The 20,931-nt window shown below is 52.5% G+C and overlaps 1 protein-coding gene across 1 annotated transcript in view; it reads right to left on the bottom strand.

Annotated features, from left to right (window-relative positions):
• LOC125720268 (catenin alpha-2-like) overlaps positions 1-20,931 on the bottom strand; it is a 185,283-nt gene that overhangs the window by 102,717 nt on the left and 61,635 nt on the right. Inside the window, exon 7 of the mRNA XM_048995476.1 lies at positions 9,796-9,999. Coding sequence (XP_048851433.1) covers positions 9,796-9,999 — 204 coding nt within the window. The remainder of the gene's footprint in view (positions 1-9,795; positions 10,000-20,931) is intronic.

The raw sequence follows: 20,931 nt of genomic DNA on the forward strand, positions 1-20,931 counted from the left end.
TCGAAGTGGTTCCACTAAACATGGGAGAGTCACACGCTTACAGCTTAAGTTATTCCAGCCGAAGAAACAATTTAATCGTGAATTTCTATTTTAACCACTCGCCTAAGTATCCCTGTTAAGTTGAATAATGTCCTGCGTTTCTCCAGCCTACGCAGAAACAGGATAAAACAAAGAAAATGATAATGTTATATATAGGTGATGAAATAGCGGGCTGTTGTCTGCAGCCTGCTCTCACTTCCAGCTGCAAACGTTGAACAAACTGGAATAAATCAGATTACTGCTGATGCTATGGCTATATCCTCGAGCTACAGGCCTGCATTCAGCAGAGTGCTAATGTTTCTGTTAATGTGCGATGTTCTGCAATGTTCACCATTAAATAAATTGTTTTAATTAGCTCCTCATTTGCCAAGCATGCAAAAAAAATAAATAAAAAGCTTACAGCCCATTTCTGGCGGAGGGAGGCAGAGGGACGGGGAGCAATGTTCGCTTACTGCAGCCAAATCGCCGAACTCCACAGTTCGTATCCCTCCGCCTCCCCATCCACGCTTCCCAGCCCTTTTTCTCTCCTTTATTTAGCTTATACCTTCATCCGGGGTGGTGAAGAATGTTCTGGAAGGATGCAGGCTCACACGAGGCCGACGGGTGGAAATAAAATCCTCAGGAAGACCTCGATAGAAGTTGCCAGCATCCTCAATACAGCAGAGGAGGAGATGGGTGTACCCCAGGCACTCGGCCTGGTTCCCCGCGGTCCTATTTTGGTGATAGCCAGTCTGGGATGCACTTGCTCCTCTCACCCCTCACCCCAGCCATCCACCGACCAATCAGATGTTGAGATGCGTGACCCAGGAAACTGGCCTCATGTTCATTGCTATGGGTCTATTAGGACCTGGTTGAGAATCCATCACCAAAGACCTATTGTGTCCTGACCCAGAATAACCAAGTAATTACTGTTAACAGCAAAATGTTTAGTAATAAAGCAACACCTTAACCACTCATTTGTATTCATGGTAAATTACATCTGCGTACAGCATTGCTAAATGGGACACATTAGACCAATTTTTAGCTAAATATATGCTTTTGTTTAAGGTTATAATTGTGCCAAGCTTAAAATAGCGTATTAACGAGACTAATGACCGCACCCCTGTGGAATAAACATCTCGAACCTTTCACCCCCACAGCTGGGCCCCTCATCACTTCACGGACACACCAGTAGGACATCTGAGTGTGTCGGCACAGTGGAGAATCACATTAAAGCATCATGTGCCCTCTAGAGGACTGGGGGGTATATTGCAGTCACTGACGTCAGTGACAGAGACACTAAAAACGCCCTCAGCTGCCAGATCTGGGCTGGGAGAACCTTCTAGGAGCATCTCCTTCACCCCAATCGTAGAGCTGTGATCCTTTGGTGTCAACAGCGACCCCCTGCAGCAGCAGGATTATTGCGATTAGCGTTGGAGTGTGACGTTAAAGCTAAGATTTGCACGTTAACGCGTCTTGGCGGTTCGGCACGCATACCAGCGCCGCAGGCCCGTGGGTTTTTCTCAGTGTTCCCCTGGCGATTAGCTAATCAACTCCAGCTGTCTCTGTCCTGGATGGAAAACAACGTCTCCTGGTGGCAGGTAAAAGAAGCAGCTCACTGGAAGGCGGCCCAGTCGGTAAACGATTCACACCTGCATAAGCAGGTGACAGCAGTCTGCGGTTTTTCTATCTAAATGGTGACTTTAATTAGCAGACTGAGTGCTGAGGGTTCAACGAGAAGGTGGATGCGAGACCGCCGCCGTACTGCCAGTCATCACAGAGCTGTCCCGACCCCCGAGGCACCTCCAACCTGCTGTGTCGGACTCCGGGGGCATGAAAAATAAAACAAGAGAAAAGCTAGTCGGCTTTATGGGCAGCTGAGGGTGACAGCACTCTCTGTGCACATATTAGCCTGTGGCAGACTGCCTTCCTGGTGTCGGGGGGCTCATGAAGCATGCAGTAGCAGGAAATAAACACCGGTACAACCCCTGCCTCCACGGCGGTTATGAATCCACTTCCAGGAGAACAAAGTTCCCCGCAAAGGCTCGATTCGGTCAAGTCCAAGGCAGATCTTGGTCCCCCCTCCCCAACCCAGGAGGGAGAACTCCCATCAATACCCCCCCTCTCCTAGGTGCCCTGTGCTGGCCTCGAACGCTGTCCAACCTTTGAAGGAACGTTATTGATGAGACGCCATTCCTACTTAGCGCCTGATGGGGACGGGTGACAAATCGAGGTCACGCTCCCGTCTGTTATGACAGGACCGTATATCATGCCGGAAAGAGAGTCAGATGGGTCGTGAGGTAGGTCTAAGTTGTGGTCCTGTGATCAACAAGCTAAATTTCACTTAGCATAAAGTGTGTTTATCGGCAGGCAGTCACTTTACAGTGATTTACCACCACTTTTTGCCAGAGAGGGTCAAATTCAAACTATCGGCTTTACAAAATATGTCTCAAATATATCATATCCTGATATGACGCGATTAAAAGAAGGTGAATAAGAGTTTATTAAAGCAAGGGTGCATCATTTCAGCCATTTTGTCAAACAAGACATGTGTGCCAACCAATTTCCCATAATCCTTTGCATGTAAGCATTGATTTCGATATCTGTCCCATGATTCCCCCCACCAAACACCGGTTAATTCATCATCCCTATATGGCCTCATTATCCCCTCCACCCCCAAAACCTGCACACTGTGACTCTAGCAACCTGATCTTTCAGACATTCAAGCACCCCCCCTCCAGAATCGACGAACTGCAGGCAGCTGCCATCTCCGATCTCCCCTCTGTACCTTTTACAGGCCAGACACTACATGAAAAAAAAAGTAGCGGCTATCAGATGGGAAGGTTAAGGAGCACTTCCCAAGGAGAGGGGGGGCGATGTGAGAGACAGACAAGCACGGCTGTCCCGATAAGGGGCCTTCATCGGGGAGTCTGCTCTGTCGCCCGTAACAAGGCTCACTCCCGCCTTTGGCTGTCTTCATCACGCCGACGCGGATGGTGCAATCACCGCGGTCACCAGCTCCTTCCATCCTGGCCGCCTTCAGGGGCCCGAGTGTCCCACCATCTCAGGAACCACCCCAGAAATGGGTGGGTTTGAAGAGCGTTATGAGAGTTTTCAACAGACCCGGGATTCCAAGGGGTAGAACTGAGTAAAAACGAAAAGCAAACGAGCCTTAATCTCCATATAAATCCCAGATGTGTCTGGGGGGGGGGGGGGGACGGGCGGGCCAGGCTTTGTGTCATTTCATGCCTCTGCTCTTCATTTCAGAACTATCAAATCAGAGTGATGGCCGCTCAGAGATATGAGATGTAGGTAAGAGAATGTGAGGTGGCATGATTGGGTGGGAGGGGGGCTCTGAATTTCAGCTGCCACCTGCAATGAACCAGAGGGAAGGTGAGAGTTTGACATATGAGTGCAACTGCCGTCGCTGTTCCCTGTTTTGGTCTGACGGGGGCAACATTTAATGCATTGCAATGTCACCATCACCTTGTAAAATGATCGCGTCAATAGGTAGTTTTCTGGTTATTGGTTTGCACCAATAATCAAGCTGCACTGTGGGAGATTTGAAGCAGAAGATTATGGGAAATCTGGCCATCTCAGGTTTGGGTCCGGCTCTTGGGGCGCGGTGACGGACCTTGGAGTTATCCGTATCCCCAACGTGTCAGGTAGACCCACCCACCCGACAAGGTACATGACTGGGAATGGGGGGGGGGGGGGGACGACACCACGCGTGTGCACAGCCTGCCCACGACGCTGACACACACACATCACACTTAATGCACTTAGAGACCGGGGCCTTGGATTTATGCCTGCCCACATAATGCGATTACGTTTCATTCCGCAGTGTAATCCACCTATCAATGTCAATCACGTTAGTCGGCTCGGCGACAGCCACCAGCAGACCTGGGAGGCGGGGCCCCCGACCTTCCCGTAACGCAATCGCCTGCCAGGTCTGAACGTTTATTACGTTAATACGTCTCCGGTTAATTCCATCTCATCTCCCAATATGACTCTGTCGAAAAAACACAATTAGACCCTAATTTATCCGATCACCTGGATGGGATACGCGTCGCGGCTGGCCCACCTGACAGAACCGTGGCCCATCTGTGCCACACCGAGGCGTTCCGGAACATTCTAATGGACGTCTACTTGTCTGGTTGGGTTACGGGCTGCAAAACAGCAGCGCGGTGTGCCGTACCCTATGGATTTGCTGGCTCTGCGCAGAAGCTAACGGACACAGCAAATTGTGAAACTAAAACTGACTGGAGTGGTGTGATTTCCTTTACCATACACAATCTGTATAACTGCAGAATTAAAAAAAATCTGAAATCATCTTGAACTTATGTTCAAAGACACGCAGACAGAATCATTCGGAGGTGAGCCGCACCCTCTCCAGGGAGTACGTCACGCTCCAAGGGGAGAAATCCAAAGTCCATCTCCGCTCTCATCACCCACACATAATAAAAAGAGCCAAAGAGCCACGCAGACAGGGGGCGACAGGGTGACTTATTATTATTTCAGGGACTATTTTATTTTCCTGATTACTGCAGGCTTCTAGCATGAGGACCAAATTAATGGGAATGATAAACTACACTCTGCTCCCAGTCCGACTGAATTATCCCGGGGGGGGGGAGGGGACGCTGAACAGGACTTGTCGATAGTCTTTGAGGAATGGCGCTCCAGTCCTCGCAGGATTCTGCCCATTTCATAACGGGTGAAATCATACGGCATTAAGTCTTCAGACAGGAGACCATCACGCGATTCTTAATCAGCCGATCCGGGAGGAACCGAAAAACTTCCGATGAGTCATCTCCATGGATAGATGGTGGACATGCGAGCATGTTCGCAAGTACCTTTCACCTTTGACCCCTGACTTCCTTCAAGCATTCCCATTGGCTCTACATTTTCTATTGATTTTTTATTGCCCTTCAGTAGATTAATGGACGACTAGCTTGTGATTTTAAACAACTTAGCCTTCATATCCCCGTACATGTGCTCCTGTATCTCAAGCAGAGCACTGCCCTAACAACCTAAAGGTTGTGTGTTCAAATCCCAGGGAGCACACATAACTTTTAACCCTTCCCTGTAATGTAAAATGCAATATTTTGTTTACCTATCAGGTAACTGTAAAGTAATGGTTGTGTTACGCAAATCATTCATCTTCAGGGCCCATAAGCAGACGCCTCCCAGGTTGAGGCCATCTGACGAAGATTCAGTTCCTTAACCACTGCACCGCTTGCTGGCGTCACTCTCCGCTGTTCAAAATCGGCTCACAGCTGTCGTAGATCAATAAACAGGTCTGTTCCCCAGGTCTGCAGTAGCCCCCTCCCCACCACCAAACCGGCCGTTGGGGGATGATGGCGTCAGCTGTGCCCGAGCTGAACATCAGGAGTCAGCGCGAAACGTGCTGGGCTGTTGACAGATGGGAAGGGTGGGAGGGCCACAGGGGAGTGGGTGATTTATGGCCAAGCATGGGGTGTTTAGCGCCGGGCGTTTAGCCGCGCCGTCTGGACGCCCCCCCCCCCCGGTGGGGGGATGAGGTGGGCTCACCTCGGACACACAGGGATCTATTATTTATTGACGGCGCCGGCCGGTATGAGCACACACGACATCAGCACATTTTCACCTGGGGAGGAGCGGCTGTTTATTCATCTCTGGCAACAATATCAGCGATGTAATACCGTCTTCTGAAGGGGGTGGACGCTGAAGTTTTACGGCTTGAGCCAAAGGACAAAAAAAAAAAAAAGCCTCTTTCATACCTTTCCACACACCGTAGCATTTTCTTTAACGCTGATCTCCAGATATGGTTTCGGATACTTGGTCCTGATCGATTCTGACGGAGTGATTTTTACTTTCCGAGCAGCCGATGCCAATGCGACCTTGTTAAAAGTAACAATCGAGCGAGTCGGTCATCCCTCTGAATTCAGCTCGCTGGATAATCTTAGAGTCTGACTTCTGGATCAATCCAGAAGTTTCTAAAGCTGGTGAGGGTGAAAGCCGCCGGCCTGAGAAACGGACCGTCTGGCTCCCGCTAACAAAAATAAAAACCCACGACGACTGAAACAAAGATGAGTTCATCTCGCGAGCTTGCGGCAGCAATGGGGCTCACTGGATTGAAGTTGACACCCCCTGTGGGTCACTGCACTGAACAAATACACAAATCCCAGCACCCCCCACCTCTGACAGGGGGTCCCCTGCACCTGTTCGTCCCCCAGAAAAGCAGCTTTTCCACGCCCCAGGCTCCCCTGAACCCCACTGACGCGCTGTGTCGAAATTCACTATGAGCCAAACCCTAACATCGTGCACGTGACCCTCCTCCAGTCCTCTGCTGCAGGGAAACGGGCGGATAACCGACAGCATTGCCGTGGACTCGGAACTGCTAATGCTAACCGACAGCCGGGCAGAAACGGCGCCATAATGAGCGGCGCAGGCGGCGTGACGGTGTGACATTAATTAGCTCTTCCTGTCTGCTGCCTGGCAAGAGGGAATCTCATTCTGCATTGCCGGACGGCTTTCCCAAACAGGGAGGGGAGAAACGCTCTGGACTGAGGTTTCGCGGAGCCGTTACGTTCAATTAGAGGCGATGGAATATCTCATGGGGGCGTTAAAATATGATGAGGGGGCCAACAGGTGCAGAGGAGTCCAGTCATTACTCGAAAAATATGTTTACTCCTGTACGGTACTGTGCAAAAGTCTTAGTCAGTCAAAGAAAATGATGTTCAAATGATCGTCATGTTGGTGTAAAACTATGATGCCTGTCAAAGTGTCAGCTCAGCCATTTCCAAACCTCTCCCCAGTATTTACGGCAACCATCCAATGCACCCATGCATTTTTTGACTCTATCGCTACCCCACTTTATACGGCTCATCAATACCTCGCTGACTTTTTAAAAGAATGAAATTAACGAGTTAATTGAGCTGAATGCAGTATGTACGAAATCCATGGAACGGCTGGGGCGCCCCTGAGGCGAGGTTCGGGAAACTGTTGTGTTCATCTAGCCGTCCAACTAGATATTAGTGACTTTTTGGAGAACGGAGGAAATTCTTGTTAGTTTCTGTCGTGTCACTCTTCATTTTCATATGTTCTAATGTAAAATTGTGCTTTTGTTCCGAGCACATATACCATTACTACCCAGATAAATAGCTTTAAACATTTCCTTAAACTGCCTACGAGACAGATATATATATATATATATATATATATATATATATACATACATACACACATACTTATACATACATATCAGGCATGTATTTGAACACCTGACAGTCCTCTGCTTGTTTCTCTTCATTTTTCCTTTATTTTTGGAGCCCTATACAGCACAGCGCCCCCTTCCTGTCACCACCCACCTGTGATGCCCGGCACCCAAAACTTGAATGCCCCCACCCCCGTCGCTACCAGAGCATGGATGGACACCCTGGGTGTTTGATCACTGCCTCGCCCTATAAATATTACCGGCACGGTGCTTAATAATAATCCGGGGGCACCCCCCCACCCCCCCGAATGAACACCCCCACGCTCAGATAGCCACGTCATCTCAGTATGGCCGCCAAGGCGAGGCGTCGGCGCTACCCTGACCCCGCCACTGGGGGGCACAAGTCTAGACACGGTATAACCACCCTTGATCCGCCATCTTTCCATCAGGTCAGAAAAACACTAAACCCTATACTCTGATGCTAATGAACAGTTGCTAATTTTGGATACTGACACATAACATTAAAGAGTGGCGCTGACCTCCCCACCCTCCCCACCCCAAATCCTGTTCACCGTACACGTAGTGAGGTGCCTCCCCCGCCGCCCGAACCCACACCCCACGATGCATTACACTGCCGATCATTTGATATATGGCTCTGTCCGCCTGCCGTGACTAAATCAGCCAATGGCGATGATTCAGCGCCAGCGGGAGCCGTCACCAATCACGGCCCGGCGTGCACAGGACACATATGGACACCTCACTGTCACTTGGAGCTAATTTATCGCTAGCAGCCACATTGATTAACCTTGTGTGCCCCCCGCCCCAAAGAGAAGCCTGAATGATTGAGACACAAGTGGAAGAAAATAAAATATAAAAATCAAAAGGGGGGGGGGAGGGCACCCCGACTGGAGGCCTGAGATGGGCTGATCGGAGCGGAGCCCTGCGTGGCCCCTTTAAGACCACAGGCCACTGTAGCGGTCGTTAGCTTGTTAGCGCGTTAGCGTGCGTAATTCCACCATCGACCCCCACAGCCACTTCGGTGTTTGGTCTTGCTGTTTTTCCAAATATGGTACATTCTCCCTCTCTTTTCCGTGGGGTTCTCTAAAGGCAACTATCCCTCCGCGTACAGGACTGGGGCTGGGGGACGAGAGCAAACACCAGCAGCCTGGGCTCGAGGCCGGACAGAAGCCCCTTGAGGTATAGTGGGCATCATATTAGCATGTGGTTAGTAAAGCCCACCCTCCAAGCTACCCACCTCTGCATCCCCGCTGCAGTGCACTCCCCCAGTACACCCCCCAGTGCACTCCCCCAGTACACCCCCCAGTGCACTCCCCCAGTACACCCCCCAGTGCACTCCCCCAGTACACCACCCACCAGTTAGCTTCCTCCTCCCAATGCAGCCCCTACCAGGGTACTCCATCCCCTCTAGTGCACTTTCCACAAGTTTACCCCCCAGCGCATGCCCCCCACCCTTGTGCTCCCACCCATCCAGTGCACTCCCTGCCAGTACACCCCCCAGTGCATACCCCCCAGTGCATGTCCCTCACCAGTGTGCTCCCCACCAGTGCGCTCCCTGCCAGAACACCCACCAGTGCATGTCCCCCAGTTCGTACCCCCCAGTGCATGTCCCCCACCAGTGCGCTCCCTGCCAGAACACCCACCAGTGCATGTCCCCCAGTTCGTACCCCCCAGTGCATGTCCCCCTCCAGTGCGCTCTCTCACCAGCATACACCCCCTCCCCCCACAGAAGCCGTCTCATGTCCTGACATCAAGCTTCCGTCTGCTTCCCACAGAAACATATTTCAGGCTTTGGTCGCGATTCGCTTTTAAACCTTAATGGGAATAACGGAACAAATGCTTCCGACAGACCTGCAGCGACTGGCAGCAGCAGACGATCCTCTTGTAAATTGCATTTCCTGGGCGTGTCCCTTTCCTTTTCTCCCAGATGGCGCCAGTGAAGCTCGCGTGACATCATCCAGCTGGATCTCTCCCTTCATTGGGCGACTCTGACCCTCCTTCTCTTTTTGTACCCCAGCACAACATTGGGGGCGGCACTGTCTACTACACCATCAACACATAGCACCCCCTAGTGTAAGGGCCCTTCAATACAAATTGGCAACCGACCACTTGCATATAAAGCTAAATCTGTGCCGAGTCCCCCCCCCCCCCCCCCCCCCCACCTCCTTCACCCTCGGATATCTTCTATTTGTTAGGGCTCTGGTATGCTGATGCTGTACAAATTTGCTGTATGTCCCAAGGGAATCTCGAAGATCAACACACTCTGAATTAAAGGCGCGTAAGCTCTCCGGCTAATGAGAGGGCCTAGAGAGGGCACCGTTTGTCACAGGAAACGTCACTTGATGACAGCGGCATCCAGACGGCCGTTTTCGTTAACCCACATGCAAATCCCCCGCCAGCACAAAAGTCCCGGAGCATGAAGTCAGGCTGGAAGAATGTCTCAAGGGGACCAAAGAGTGATAGCGACGCCAATGGGAGGGAACAGCACATGAGGATAAGCCCAAGAACCGTCACACTGGGGTGGCTTAGGACTCGAGGTGGGGGTAGGGGGTGGGTTTACTCACGTTGTTCATGTACTCGCTGAGCAGATCCTGCAGTGCCTGCCGCACCGCGTTGCACTCGGCCACGATGCGCTCGCGCCGGTCGTCGCGGGTGCAGGACGAGTCCGCCATGAGGGCGGCGCCGCTGATGATGCTCTCCAGGCGCTCCTCCAGCGACGGGCGGAACCGGGCCTCGCTGAAGGTCAGCGGGTCCAGGATGATCTTGTTCTGAGATGGGCAGAGAGAGGGAGCGGAGATGTGAGCGAAAGATTGCCACCGGGAGGCTGGGTTTGAGCCCCGAGGGGCGTGAAGCTTCGGCGCGGGGCTCATACAGAGGTTATTACCCCTCCGTGTGCTGGGGGAGAGTGTGAGGCGGCCTCCTGAGAGAGAGCAGGCCAGAGAAAGCGACAGGGACAAACCAAACAAGCAAAGCACAGAGGGCAACATCAGAGGGCAAGTGTCCGAGCAGCACGCATACAGAACCAGAATAAGGCACATCTGGCAGGAGGCAGGAGGGTGGAGATTCCCGGGGTGACCTTTCAGCGTGCTTTCTGGGCTTGGCACAAGGGGGCGCCAGCTCCCTCAGTCCGTCTGCTCGGGATGCAGACTGAGAACCCGCCTTTTACTGCGCACGCTGCCACGAAATAGAGCTTTTATGAGCTGCACCGCGGAGCGGGAATTAGCATATTGATGGCGGAGGTGTTACGTTTTACGACGGTACAGTTTAAATATCCCGTCCTCAGCAGGGCGTGGGCCGGTGAGGCCGTGTGGAAATTGGCCCCGTTTATTGGTGGGGGGGGGGCAAGATACAGGGTGGCCACTCATCTCCGGTGGTGCGTCAGTGTTTGGGGGGGGGGGGGGGGGGGATAAAAGAGAGAATGACTACGGTGAAATGGCCGGTGAACACGGCAGGGAGCGATCCATGGGGGGGGCACCAGGCGTGCCCTCGGAACTGAAACCTGTTCACTAGCTTCTTGGAGGCGATAAATGGGACGCGTTGAGGGGGGGTGGACTGTAAACAGCAGGGGGGGGGGGGGGGCACCGTAGAGGCAGCTGTCACATGATCTACCCCATCAGTCGAGCCTGAGCTGGCAGTTTGCATCACATTTTCTCAAAAAACATTTTCCGCAAACGTCCGTCCGGAAAAGGACAGCAGGGGCAGGTATGCCGTGGGGGGCTGTGGGGCTCCGTGTATCGAGAGAGGGGTGAGATGGGGGTGGGAGGTGTCGCACAGATGCGAAATGAAAGTGCCAGTCAGGAGAGGTGTGATCCCGGACGGGCGACACATTTGTAAGGGTGTGGAGGACAGACAAGGCGGGACAGGGGAATGGGGCGGCATGAGAGGGGGCTGTCAGCAGCCTATTCCTTCAGGGTGTCTGATTTCAGCACTGAGGCTTCGGGGGGGGGGGGGGGGGGGCTGACGAGCCAATGGCGCGTTTCACCAGGGGCCCCATGGCAAAGATTCGGGGCCCTGAGTGAACCCCTCTAAAAGCCTGGATGGGTGAGGCAGGCTTCAGCAAGCCATAAGGAGACATGTCACCCCCCCCAGCTCCCCGCCCTGCTGTTCCTGGGGTCCCCCCCCTCCCTCCCGTCTCTGCTTCCTTTCCCACTGACTCCGCCCAGGACCGGCATTCAGTCCAACTGAGACTCTGGGGCCAGCATTCAGCAGTCTGACTTGTTCACACGAAAACAGGAGTCCAGCTGCCTCCTGCAGGGAGACTCAAGGAAGCGGAGAACTGGGCTTGGGGGGGTGGACCCATAATGTCACCCTTAATCTGAAAAGCACTTATTTATTTACGTTTGATGAGGCGGACCTGGCAGGGAGTCCTCCTCCCTGCCCCCCTGCCTCCAGCCCACGAGGTCACAGCATTCGGGTCACGCGTTTCCACAGCAACGTCGGCAACCAGTGACCTCCGGTGGTAAATGTATTTTTTAGCACGCTGTTTTTCTGTGTTTTTTTAATAGTTTTTTCTATGCCGGCGGATGCATCACTGTATGTGAACCTCATGGAGCGTGACAGGCAGCTGGGGGGCTGGGGGTCTGCTGGCAGAGTCTCAGTTCCATTGATCAATCGCAGAAGGTCCGATGGGCCGGGCTGGGTCGCCCTCCACCTTAAGGAGATATGCAGTCCGTTCAGGCTCCTTTTCAAACACGAAGACCCCGGACACAGAGAGACGGCCGCTTTGGGGTGTCACTAACACCCCCGGAACGTTCGCTCCCCACTGTTTATCTGTTTTTCTGTTTGTCTCCCTGTTTATTTACCAGATGCAGAGATTTGAGCAGCTTAGATATTCATGCCCATTTATACCTACGACTATTTAATGGTTTGGATATGAGACAGCGTCCCCCCACCCCCCACCCCCCCAAAAAAAAAAATGCAGATAGTCCATCACATGGAACCCAACTACTGCCATCTCCTGCAGGGCTCTATACTGATCCAGAACATTCTGAGAACATGCACAGACTTACTGTCCCTCCGAATCCGGCACCCCCCTCCAACCTACTCCAGGCTTCACATGCCTCAAATTGCCCCAGCCCGGCACTCAGGAAGACCCGCATGCGCCGCCCCCACCCCGATATGCAGGGAGGTGGGAAACAAGGGAAGCGGTAAATTACTATGCAGGTTCAGCCGGTCGCATCTCAGCGGGACCCCTCCATCCACAGGGCGCTCTCTCTCCAGAGCAAGGGGCTGCCCAAAGATCCCCCCGCCCATTATTGGCCAAGAAGTAGGGTGGGGGGCACGATTGAACCAATGACCTCCTCCCCCAATCCAAGCAGTCCTCTGGAGGGGCAACGTAGCAGCATCAGTCACATGACAGCTTATTAAGGCTATCAATAAACAGAGCACACTCCCCCACCCTGCCAGTAACACCCAGTTTGTAACCCCGTTACAGAACATCTCTTTTAATATTTATACTTCTTCTATATTATTTTTCTCGCCAGAAGCAATGCCTTTCTGCTTTGAGTGAAAACCTGAGCGAACTATATCAGGACCCCCCGCTTCTTCACAGCAGCAAGGCATTGTGGGAGCGTGACATTCCCACCGTGAGCGTGTGTGTGGAACAGCCTGCCAACCATAGAAACCCCCCTCAATGAGCTTCGATGCACAAGCTTCTGTCTTCCTGTTTGTCAGGAAGTTTGTCCAGTTTTCAGACGGGTGAGAGGTATCAGAGCATGCCGTCCTCGACCTTAATCGACCCGGGTTTGGCGAATCAGCGGCTAGCTGCGAGCTATCTAAGTGTCTACAATGGGCGTGTGACAAGGAACACAGTTACCAGGGGGGGCGTTCTGAGTCACATGAAAATGCTCGCGAATTAACATGCGGGAGAATGGATGGTGGATTTTGCTTTGTTTCCTTAAAGGACCGTCCCCATGCAAGCGGGTATTGAATGAGCTCAGCAGATGTTCTCAGATGTTCTACATGCTTGGCTGGACACATATGGGGAGACGGAGATAGAGAGATGGAGAGAAAACAGGAGAGACAGATGCATTCAAATAACACAACAAATAAGATCATTTATTTTATTCAGCCCATGGTGTTTCGCCCCCTGCAGGCCAGCACTTGAACAACCTGAAACAGACTCTGCATAAATAGCTCAACCCATATCGAAAACAGAAGCATCAGTAAAGAACTGGAACCCAGATCCTGACACTATGGGAGCTGCAAACCCCAACAATGGCTAGGTCTTTGCTGGGGGAGGTCTGTCACACTCTCTCGGCACGGCGCAGCCTCTACTCCTTACTCCTTAGCCGGCGCTCAGCAACACCCAGAACTCCTCTCTGACCTCCCCATCTCACCCATCCCTTTGCCCTACGGGTGCAAGCTGGAGTCGGCTCTAGAATCCACCCCTGACATCACTGACAGCACAGAGATTGAAAGGGGATGAAGAATCGAGATACACGGCACAGGTGTGTGTGTGCGTGTGTGTGTGTGTGCGTGTGTGTGTGCGTGCGTGTGTGTGTGCGTGTGTGTGTGTGTGTGTGTGTGTGCGTGTGTGTGTGTTTCCGCAAATACACAGGTGCTTTTCAGTCTGGTGATTTTTCAATATAATGCCCTCTTCTATGAAAGATTTTTGTTTTATCTGTCTCCATATGTTTCTGAGTTTCGTCAGGATGGAATTCAGAGGCACATTTATAGCACATGAAAGCATTGAGACCGAATCCCCATAAAGACAGATACGGTGAAAAATACACACACACACAAACACTCATTCACACCCACAAACACACACACACACACAGTTATCAGTTCACACACACTGAGCAGTTTCCAACCACACAATCTCACCCAGAAGTGAGTAATGTTCTCAGTAACTCAGCTGGAGGTAGGCACCCCCCCGACACACACCTACACACACACGCACACACACCTCCCGACACACGAGGCAGATATGTAAACTGTAGCCTGATACAGCTCTAAGAAACCTGCCCCCCATCACTGAGCCCCCTTACAGCCCCCAAGGATGCAATCAGGAGGTCCGGCGTTTCCCCCACACAGCCCCCCAGCCTGCCGTCTGTGCACTCTCCAGATGAGGTTACCACACACTGGTGGATCGGTGCAGGGCGACCGCACTCTCAGGCCGCAAATCACGGCGTTTAAAGATCCAAGTGCTTCTTACGCGACGTCTCGGCTTTCCCGACACCTCGGCCTGAAGCGCGTCCACATGCTGTGCCGGGCTAATGTTTCTCTCTTCACACGGTTTTCCAGTGTTCCGCACGGCACGTAGAGCGCGCCGGCGGCGGCAGAACGCACGCCAACCGGGCCCATCTAACAAATGCGATAGACGGGCTGTCGATACTGTATTACAAGATAAGCCCAGGAACTTCAGCGTTTTCAGAGTTCAGGACCTTGAAAAACTCAAAACACAAAGACAGTGGATAATAAGGACCTTCCGAGCAGCTTTTAGCCTATGCCGGGAAAATGCGTTCCCATCCGAGACGGTAACACCAGGTAAGCATATTAACCCAGTGTCTCCTGCTGGTAAATCATTAACAGAGCACCAGATTCCAGGAACTCCCCCCCCCACACACACACACACACATACTGCTTTCCCAGACTAAAGGAATAAAAAAATGGGGGAAGAAACAGGAAATTAGAACCATACACATAAGAATAGCAAGTGTTTCAGGAACTTAAAAGTCATACTGCCCCCTATCAGGGGTAAAGCACAGGGATGTGCAGGATTACTGGATAGCGGATCACCAGGCAGTGGATCAACAGAGAGTAGATCACCAGAAAGTGGACCACCGTATAGCAGATCACCAGATAGTTGATCACTGGAAAGCAGATCACCAGATAGCAGGTCACCAGGTAGTTGATCACTGGAAAGCAGATCACAAGACAGTGGACCACCGGATAGGAGATCACCAGATGGTGGATCCCCAGACAACAGACCACCAGGTAGCTGAACACTAGATAGCAGATCACTGGACTGGCCTACTAGGTCTGCCACACAGAGGCAGCGGCAAAGGCAAGTCCTGGACTTGTGGTATAAGGCCAGTGCAGCAGTGTCGACCACCCCCCCCCACCCCTCCCGGTGCAGCACGGATGCCAACGAATTATTATGTAGCTGCTAGTTAACGAGCCATAAGTGAGGGCTGCAGGATGAGGCGACTTAAATGATGACTGAGATGGACGTGTTACCACCCTTGGCTCACACCCACATCTAGCCCCCTCTGGTGGACTGTAACCTTGTGACCCGGAACATTACAATTCACTCAGGGAAACACCTGCGAGTCCGCCTCCATCGCCAACTCAGACCCGGGAGCATGGCATTCTCCAACCACCCTTCCTGCTTTAAATCTACTGCATGGGCACTGGGGTGGGGTGGGGCAGTGATATATAGCCCCCCTCCACTGTCTTTGCCTTTAACCACTGACATCAGATTTACAGCACAGTGATGGATGGCGCGGATCAATCACCAGGGGGCAAAAGAGAGGCTTCCCCGCAGCCAGAGAGGGAGCATTACTCCAGCATGGTGCCCCCTTTGGAGTGCTCCCATCACCCCCGGGCCGGCACATCAATGCCACGGCGATGGGGCCCCGCAGACCCCGGCGCTAACGTGCTAATGGTCCTTTAGCAGGGCCGCTGGCCTTGGGCAGCTTCGAGCATGGATAAATGTCCACGTTTTTTTCTACCTTCTGGGAAAGGGGGACTCAATTAGAAGAACGCTTCAGCTGTATTTTTCAGACAGGGGGGAGGGGTGACATCTCCAGCAGCATCCGGCCATGTCAAAGTGCTGAGGAAGAGCTGAAACGCAGTACAGGTTTAGGCTTACCGTGGCAGTAGATAACCACGGCCCCTAGGGGTCACCGCTGAGACCAAGGGGGCCAAATTGTAGACTCTGCTGCCTGAACAATGGCTAAAACCAAAACCAGCGAGTCCCCTGTGGGACAGGGGAAGCATGTGTACTGAGGGGAAGATCCATCGGTTAGTCATTCTAGAGGAGAAGTGAGTAAAATTACAGTAAAATTAAGGAGAAATCCTTAGTATCACAGGAAGACCTAGCCTGGCCACCAAGAGGAAATCTAAAATTCATTTATCGGAAAAAAAATCCAAAAGAAAAGGACTTACATATGTCCGGATCCATAATCATAAATCCTACTTTATGTACCAGCGACGAGGATGCAGACAGCTTTCATAAATTATGGGGTGTGGTTTATTAGCTCAATAATAAGCCGCTCAGACGAGCTCTCGACAACACACGGAATGAGGATTCCCCGTTCGTAACGGAGATTAAAGCCATCGCATCAGTGGCAGCGTTCCACCCGTGACACAGTGTCCGCCGGCCTGCGATAAACCGCCTCTCCAGCTGGGGGGGGCGCTCTTCACAGCGTTAAGGGAAGTCACCTACTAGTAAAGGGGGCAAATGCTATGGATGCATGACTGGGCAGGGTAGAGGGAAATTCAGCAACCGCCGCGACAGGTATCCAGGATCAGGGGAGACAGCTGCATCGTTAAACGTAATTTTGTTTTTTCCCGTGTTATTCGTCCACCAAGATAAGCATTTGGAAGACAGATGGATGGAAACCTGCCTTTGTTGGGTGAGTCAAGCTCTGGGTTACTGGTTTAACAGGGTAATAGTATTTTAGATAGCAAGAGCCAAATGGCTGCTTGTTCAGATCCGAGGTTGAGAAGTGCTGTTGTACCGTAAGTCGACCGTGTCAGCCAGCAGCGGCGTAAGACGGCGTATCTCCTGGCGGAGAAGCTCTGGCCGTCTCTCCCAGCACCCCGCATTGTCCTCCACTGACAGCTTAATGAAGCTGCTGAGATACCGACCTTCCGACGTTTCAATTACCAGCCCTAACAGCAGAAGTGCGGCCAACATGGGCCACTTTGGGCCTGGCCGCTCTCCGCGGATGGGATCTCTGTCCCTTAAAACGGGACAAAACTAACAATAACGCCAATAACACTGACGCTTGCATCATTTGGTCCCCCCCCCCCATCGGCAAATGCACGGCGCCGTTACGAGAGCACCCCCGCCCCCCGTCCTCACAATAAGAAAATCGATACTCATCACGGCAACGCGGCCCACGTCTGATTTAGGTGCCAATTTGGACGCGACCCAACAGCGGCACAATGCAACGAAGAATCCCAGGAAGCGCATTCTGATTTCTTCCCGAGTGGATTCTGGGAGAAGGCGGGCTGCAGTGAGACGCGGGAGAGAGAGAGAGAGAGAGAGAGAGAGAGAGAGAGAGAAGAACAGGCCGGTAGTGAAATCACAAGATGGCCGCACCACACCCAACTCGGAAATGAGGTACGTATAAACGACACAAGCACAGGCCAGGGCACCACAAAGCCCATTTCCAGGATACAATACAGGCTGAAAACGGCTCCGAACTCAGCACCTACTGGGAAAATCATTGATCATGCACATCTGTACCCAGGAGACTCGGAAAGGAGCTCCGAGAGCCAAACTCCAATATACATTTTCCAGTCCCCACAAGGGGTAGGGGTCAAGGTTATCATAGTAGGGATTAGGGTTTTTCTATATTTATATTTTCCTATATAAATGAATGGGCGGTCCCCACAAAGATACCTAATCTGTGTGTGTGTGTGTGTGTGTGTGTGTGTGTGTGTGTAATCCTTTCTATTTGTCCTCCATTTCACGATTGTGCTCCACATTCACAGCACCGCAGTACCAGCGTAGGGTGACGGTCAGCATGTTGAGAGACTCAAACACTGATACATGTCATATTTATTCAAACATATACCTGCAGACTATAATATGGGTGTGTATGCATATTCTTCTCTTTTGTTTGCCATTCGTTCGCTTGGCTGCTGCCGCAACGTAGCTGCTTTGCAAGGAAAAACGTGCTGAACGGCGGCCGGGTCGTCGAGGGGGGGGGGGGGGGTAGGGTTGACGTGTTAGCTAAATTGCCAGGCTTCTCAAACTCCCCTAGGCTGTCCGCACACAACCAAAGGAGGGCCACGCCGGCGTGCGCAGATAAAAATAAACTGCCCTGCGTGGGTTACACATAATAAGTTCTAATTTCTAAGGCCGAGCAGAGTGGCGTCGCTCGGAGAGAAACATGCACGATGAACCGAATGGAAACAGATCACAGCTCAACTGCAGGAGCACAGCCCTCTCCTGAACTCGCTCTCTCCCGCTCTCTCCCTCTCTCTCCCTCCATCATGCTCTCTCTCTTCTCTCATACTCCCTCCACACTGTGTCTCTCTGAACGTCTCCTTTTTTAATTCCACTGTCCCTCTTTTCCTCGGTCTCTCTTTCTTCCTGAATCTCTCACTCCCTCACACTTAACCCTCTCTTCCTGAATCTCTCACTCCCGCATTTATTCCTGTAATCTCAGTCGCTCACACTTAACCCTCTCTTCCTAAATCTCTCACTCCCTCACACTTAACCCTCTCTTCCTAAATCTCTCACTCCCTCACACTTAACCCTCTCTTCCTGAATCTTTGGCTTCTCTTCTTCCTCTGTGTTATACTCGTTTTTCTTTCAATCTCACACCTTCTCTCCCTCTCTCTTCCTGAATCTCCCTCTTCCTTAATCTCCCTTTCTCCTTCCCTCTCTTCTTGAATCTCACTCTCTCCTCCCCCTCTGTTCCTGAGTCTCCCTCTCTCTGTCCCTTTCTCACTCTTCCTGAATCTCCCTCTCATTCCCTTTCCCTGAATCATCCACTCATCTTTCTCTCCATTCCTCTCCCTCTCTTCCTGAATCTCCATCTCCCTCTCTCTTCTTCCCTCTCTTCTTGAATCTTCCTCTCTCTCCTCCCCCTCTCTTCCTCTCCCTCGTTCCCTCCATGAATCTCCCTCTCTCTCCTTCCCACTCTTCCTTAATCTCCCTCTCTCCCTCCCTCTTTCCATCCCACCCTCCCTATTTTCCTGAATCACCCACTCCTCTGCCCAATCTTTCCCCCTCTCTGCCTCTCTCACTCTGTCCCCCTTCCCCTCCTCCCATCCACTGGCACCCCCTCCATGTCGGACTAACACCCCTGACCCGTTACGACGCCATTGGTGAAGTGCCGCATCGGTAGAATGCTGCTCGTGGGCGACTCCGGTCCGATTGTTTTCTGGACTAAGCAGCCTGTCACCGACACACAGTGGGCCAGCGGAATGAGGGACAGTGACAGAGGACAGGGAGGCGACATGCTCCCTAGGCATCACACAAAGCCAGTGGGCAGTGGTGCATGCTGGGGGACCCTTAGCGTGAGACGGGTGCACCCAAGACACACGACACCGGTGCAATAAACAGTCATCTCAAAAACTTGCATCCATCCATCTTTCAAGACCAAGTGGCCTGGGTGCAGGGAATCCTGGGAAGCACCCAGCCCGTGTGGGAAGTCGTCCCAGACACACAACCCCACCCCCCTGCTGGGGCAGAGCCACCGACCATGACCAGCTCGGAGAGCTGGGACTCTCGTTAGGCTGCTGCAGAAAATGCCTCCGCAGGTGATGCTAATTACCGCCCTCTGTTCCCTGGTATTTTTGTCATCTTTCATTATTTACTTCCATGCTTTTTTCACTCTGCACTGACACAGGTATTAGTCCTGACCGAACGCAACGTTTAGTCCCAACTCGGCTCCAGCATCGCCAGCATAATTAAGGCAACAGCCACCGCCGGAGGGATGCTTTGGAGGGAGAGGGAACGCCAAAGCAGAGAAGGTTCCAGAGAGGCAGAGAGTCCCGCAGTCAGTAACAAGGCATAGAGGTGTCCAGCCGCAGTCTGGGAGCCGCTCATGCAGCTCTGCAACACACGTCCTAAGTGAGGCCAGACGGGTGTTTGGGGCACGAGCACCCCCTGCAGGCCGGCGGTGAAACTCGCGCTGCCTTGCCAGTGCGGCTCCACGGTACCTAGCGTGTCAAAAGAAGGCTGCCACAGCAGGGGGTCGAGCCCAAAAAGTGCTAAAAAAAAATACACGTGTAGGAGGGGACATGAATTAGCGCTGATAAATTTAGCATTTGGAGGCCGATGCCGGTTTAGGGGACCATGCTGTCATTTCACCCCACAGCATCGCATTTCACACTGAGACCTGAATAATAATGATGGTTCTTAAGGGGGGGGCTGTCTTGTCGAATGATCCTAGTTTGTGTAACAAAAACTGCAAACACCTATTAGGCCCCGCCCACCCCCAGTTTTAGGCCACACCCACTTCATTGAGGCCACACACCCCTAACTGCGATGGGTTTCTTAAGAGATGTACGTCCTATGGGGGGGTGTGTGAAAATTAACGGGCGCGCCCCTCATCCTTTGCTCACTGCTCCCCCCTGCCAGCCAAACCCTTGCTTCCCATCACGAATCACCTCCATGAACCGGGGCCATCGCTCGCGGACCGGCCGCTCCCACCGTTTCCCGCACCCCTCGCGTAGAGCCGGGCGGACGCCTTGTGTCAAGCGGAGCGTGACGCCAGTGGGGAGACGTCAAATCGCATCGGAGAGACATCAGCCACATCTGGCATTCGCCCAGGCAGACAGGAGACGCCCAATCGTGTCGCCACCGACGGATGCACCTGCGGCTGCTCCGATCATAGCGGAGGAGGGTCCGTGGAGAAGCGGGGGGGGGCCGCACACCAGAACACAAGCTTCTGGGCCACTCAACAAGCCCAGACACTATGGCCAGGAATGCTGTGCCGGACCTGCACTCGAGAGGAGTTCTGTCCGCAGCAGTCATGTGACTCAGGGAATGCGGCAGAGGGCGGATT

The sequence above is a fragment of the Brienomyrus brachyistius genome, chromosome 25 (genome assembly GCF_023856365.1).
Source record: "Brienomyrus brachyistius isolate T26 chromosome 25, BBRACH_0.4, whole genome shotgun sequence".
Classification (NCBI taxonomy): domain Eukaryota; kingdom Metazoa; phylum Chordata; class Actinopteri; order Osteoglossiformes; family Mormyridae; genus Brienomyrus; species Brienomyrus brachyistius.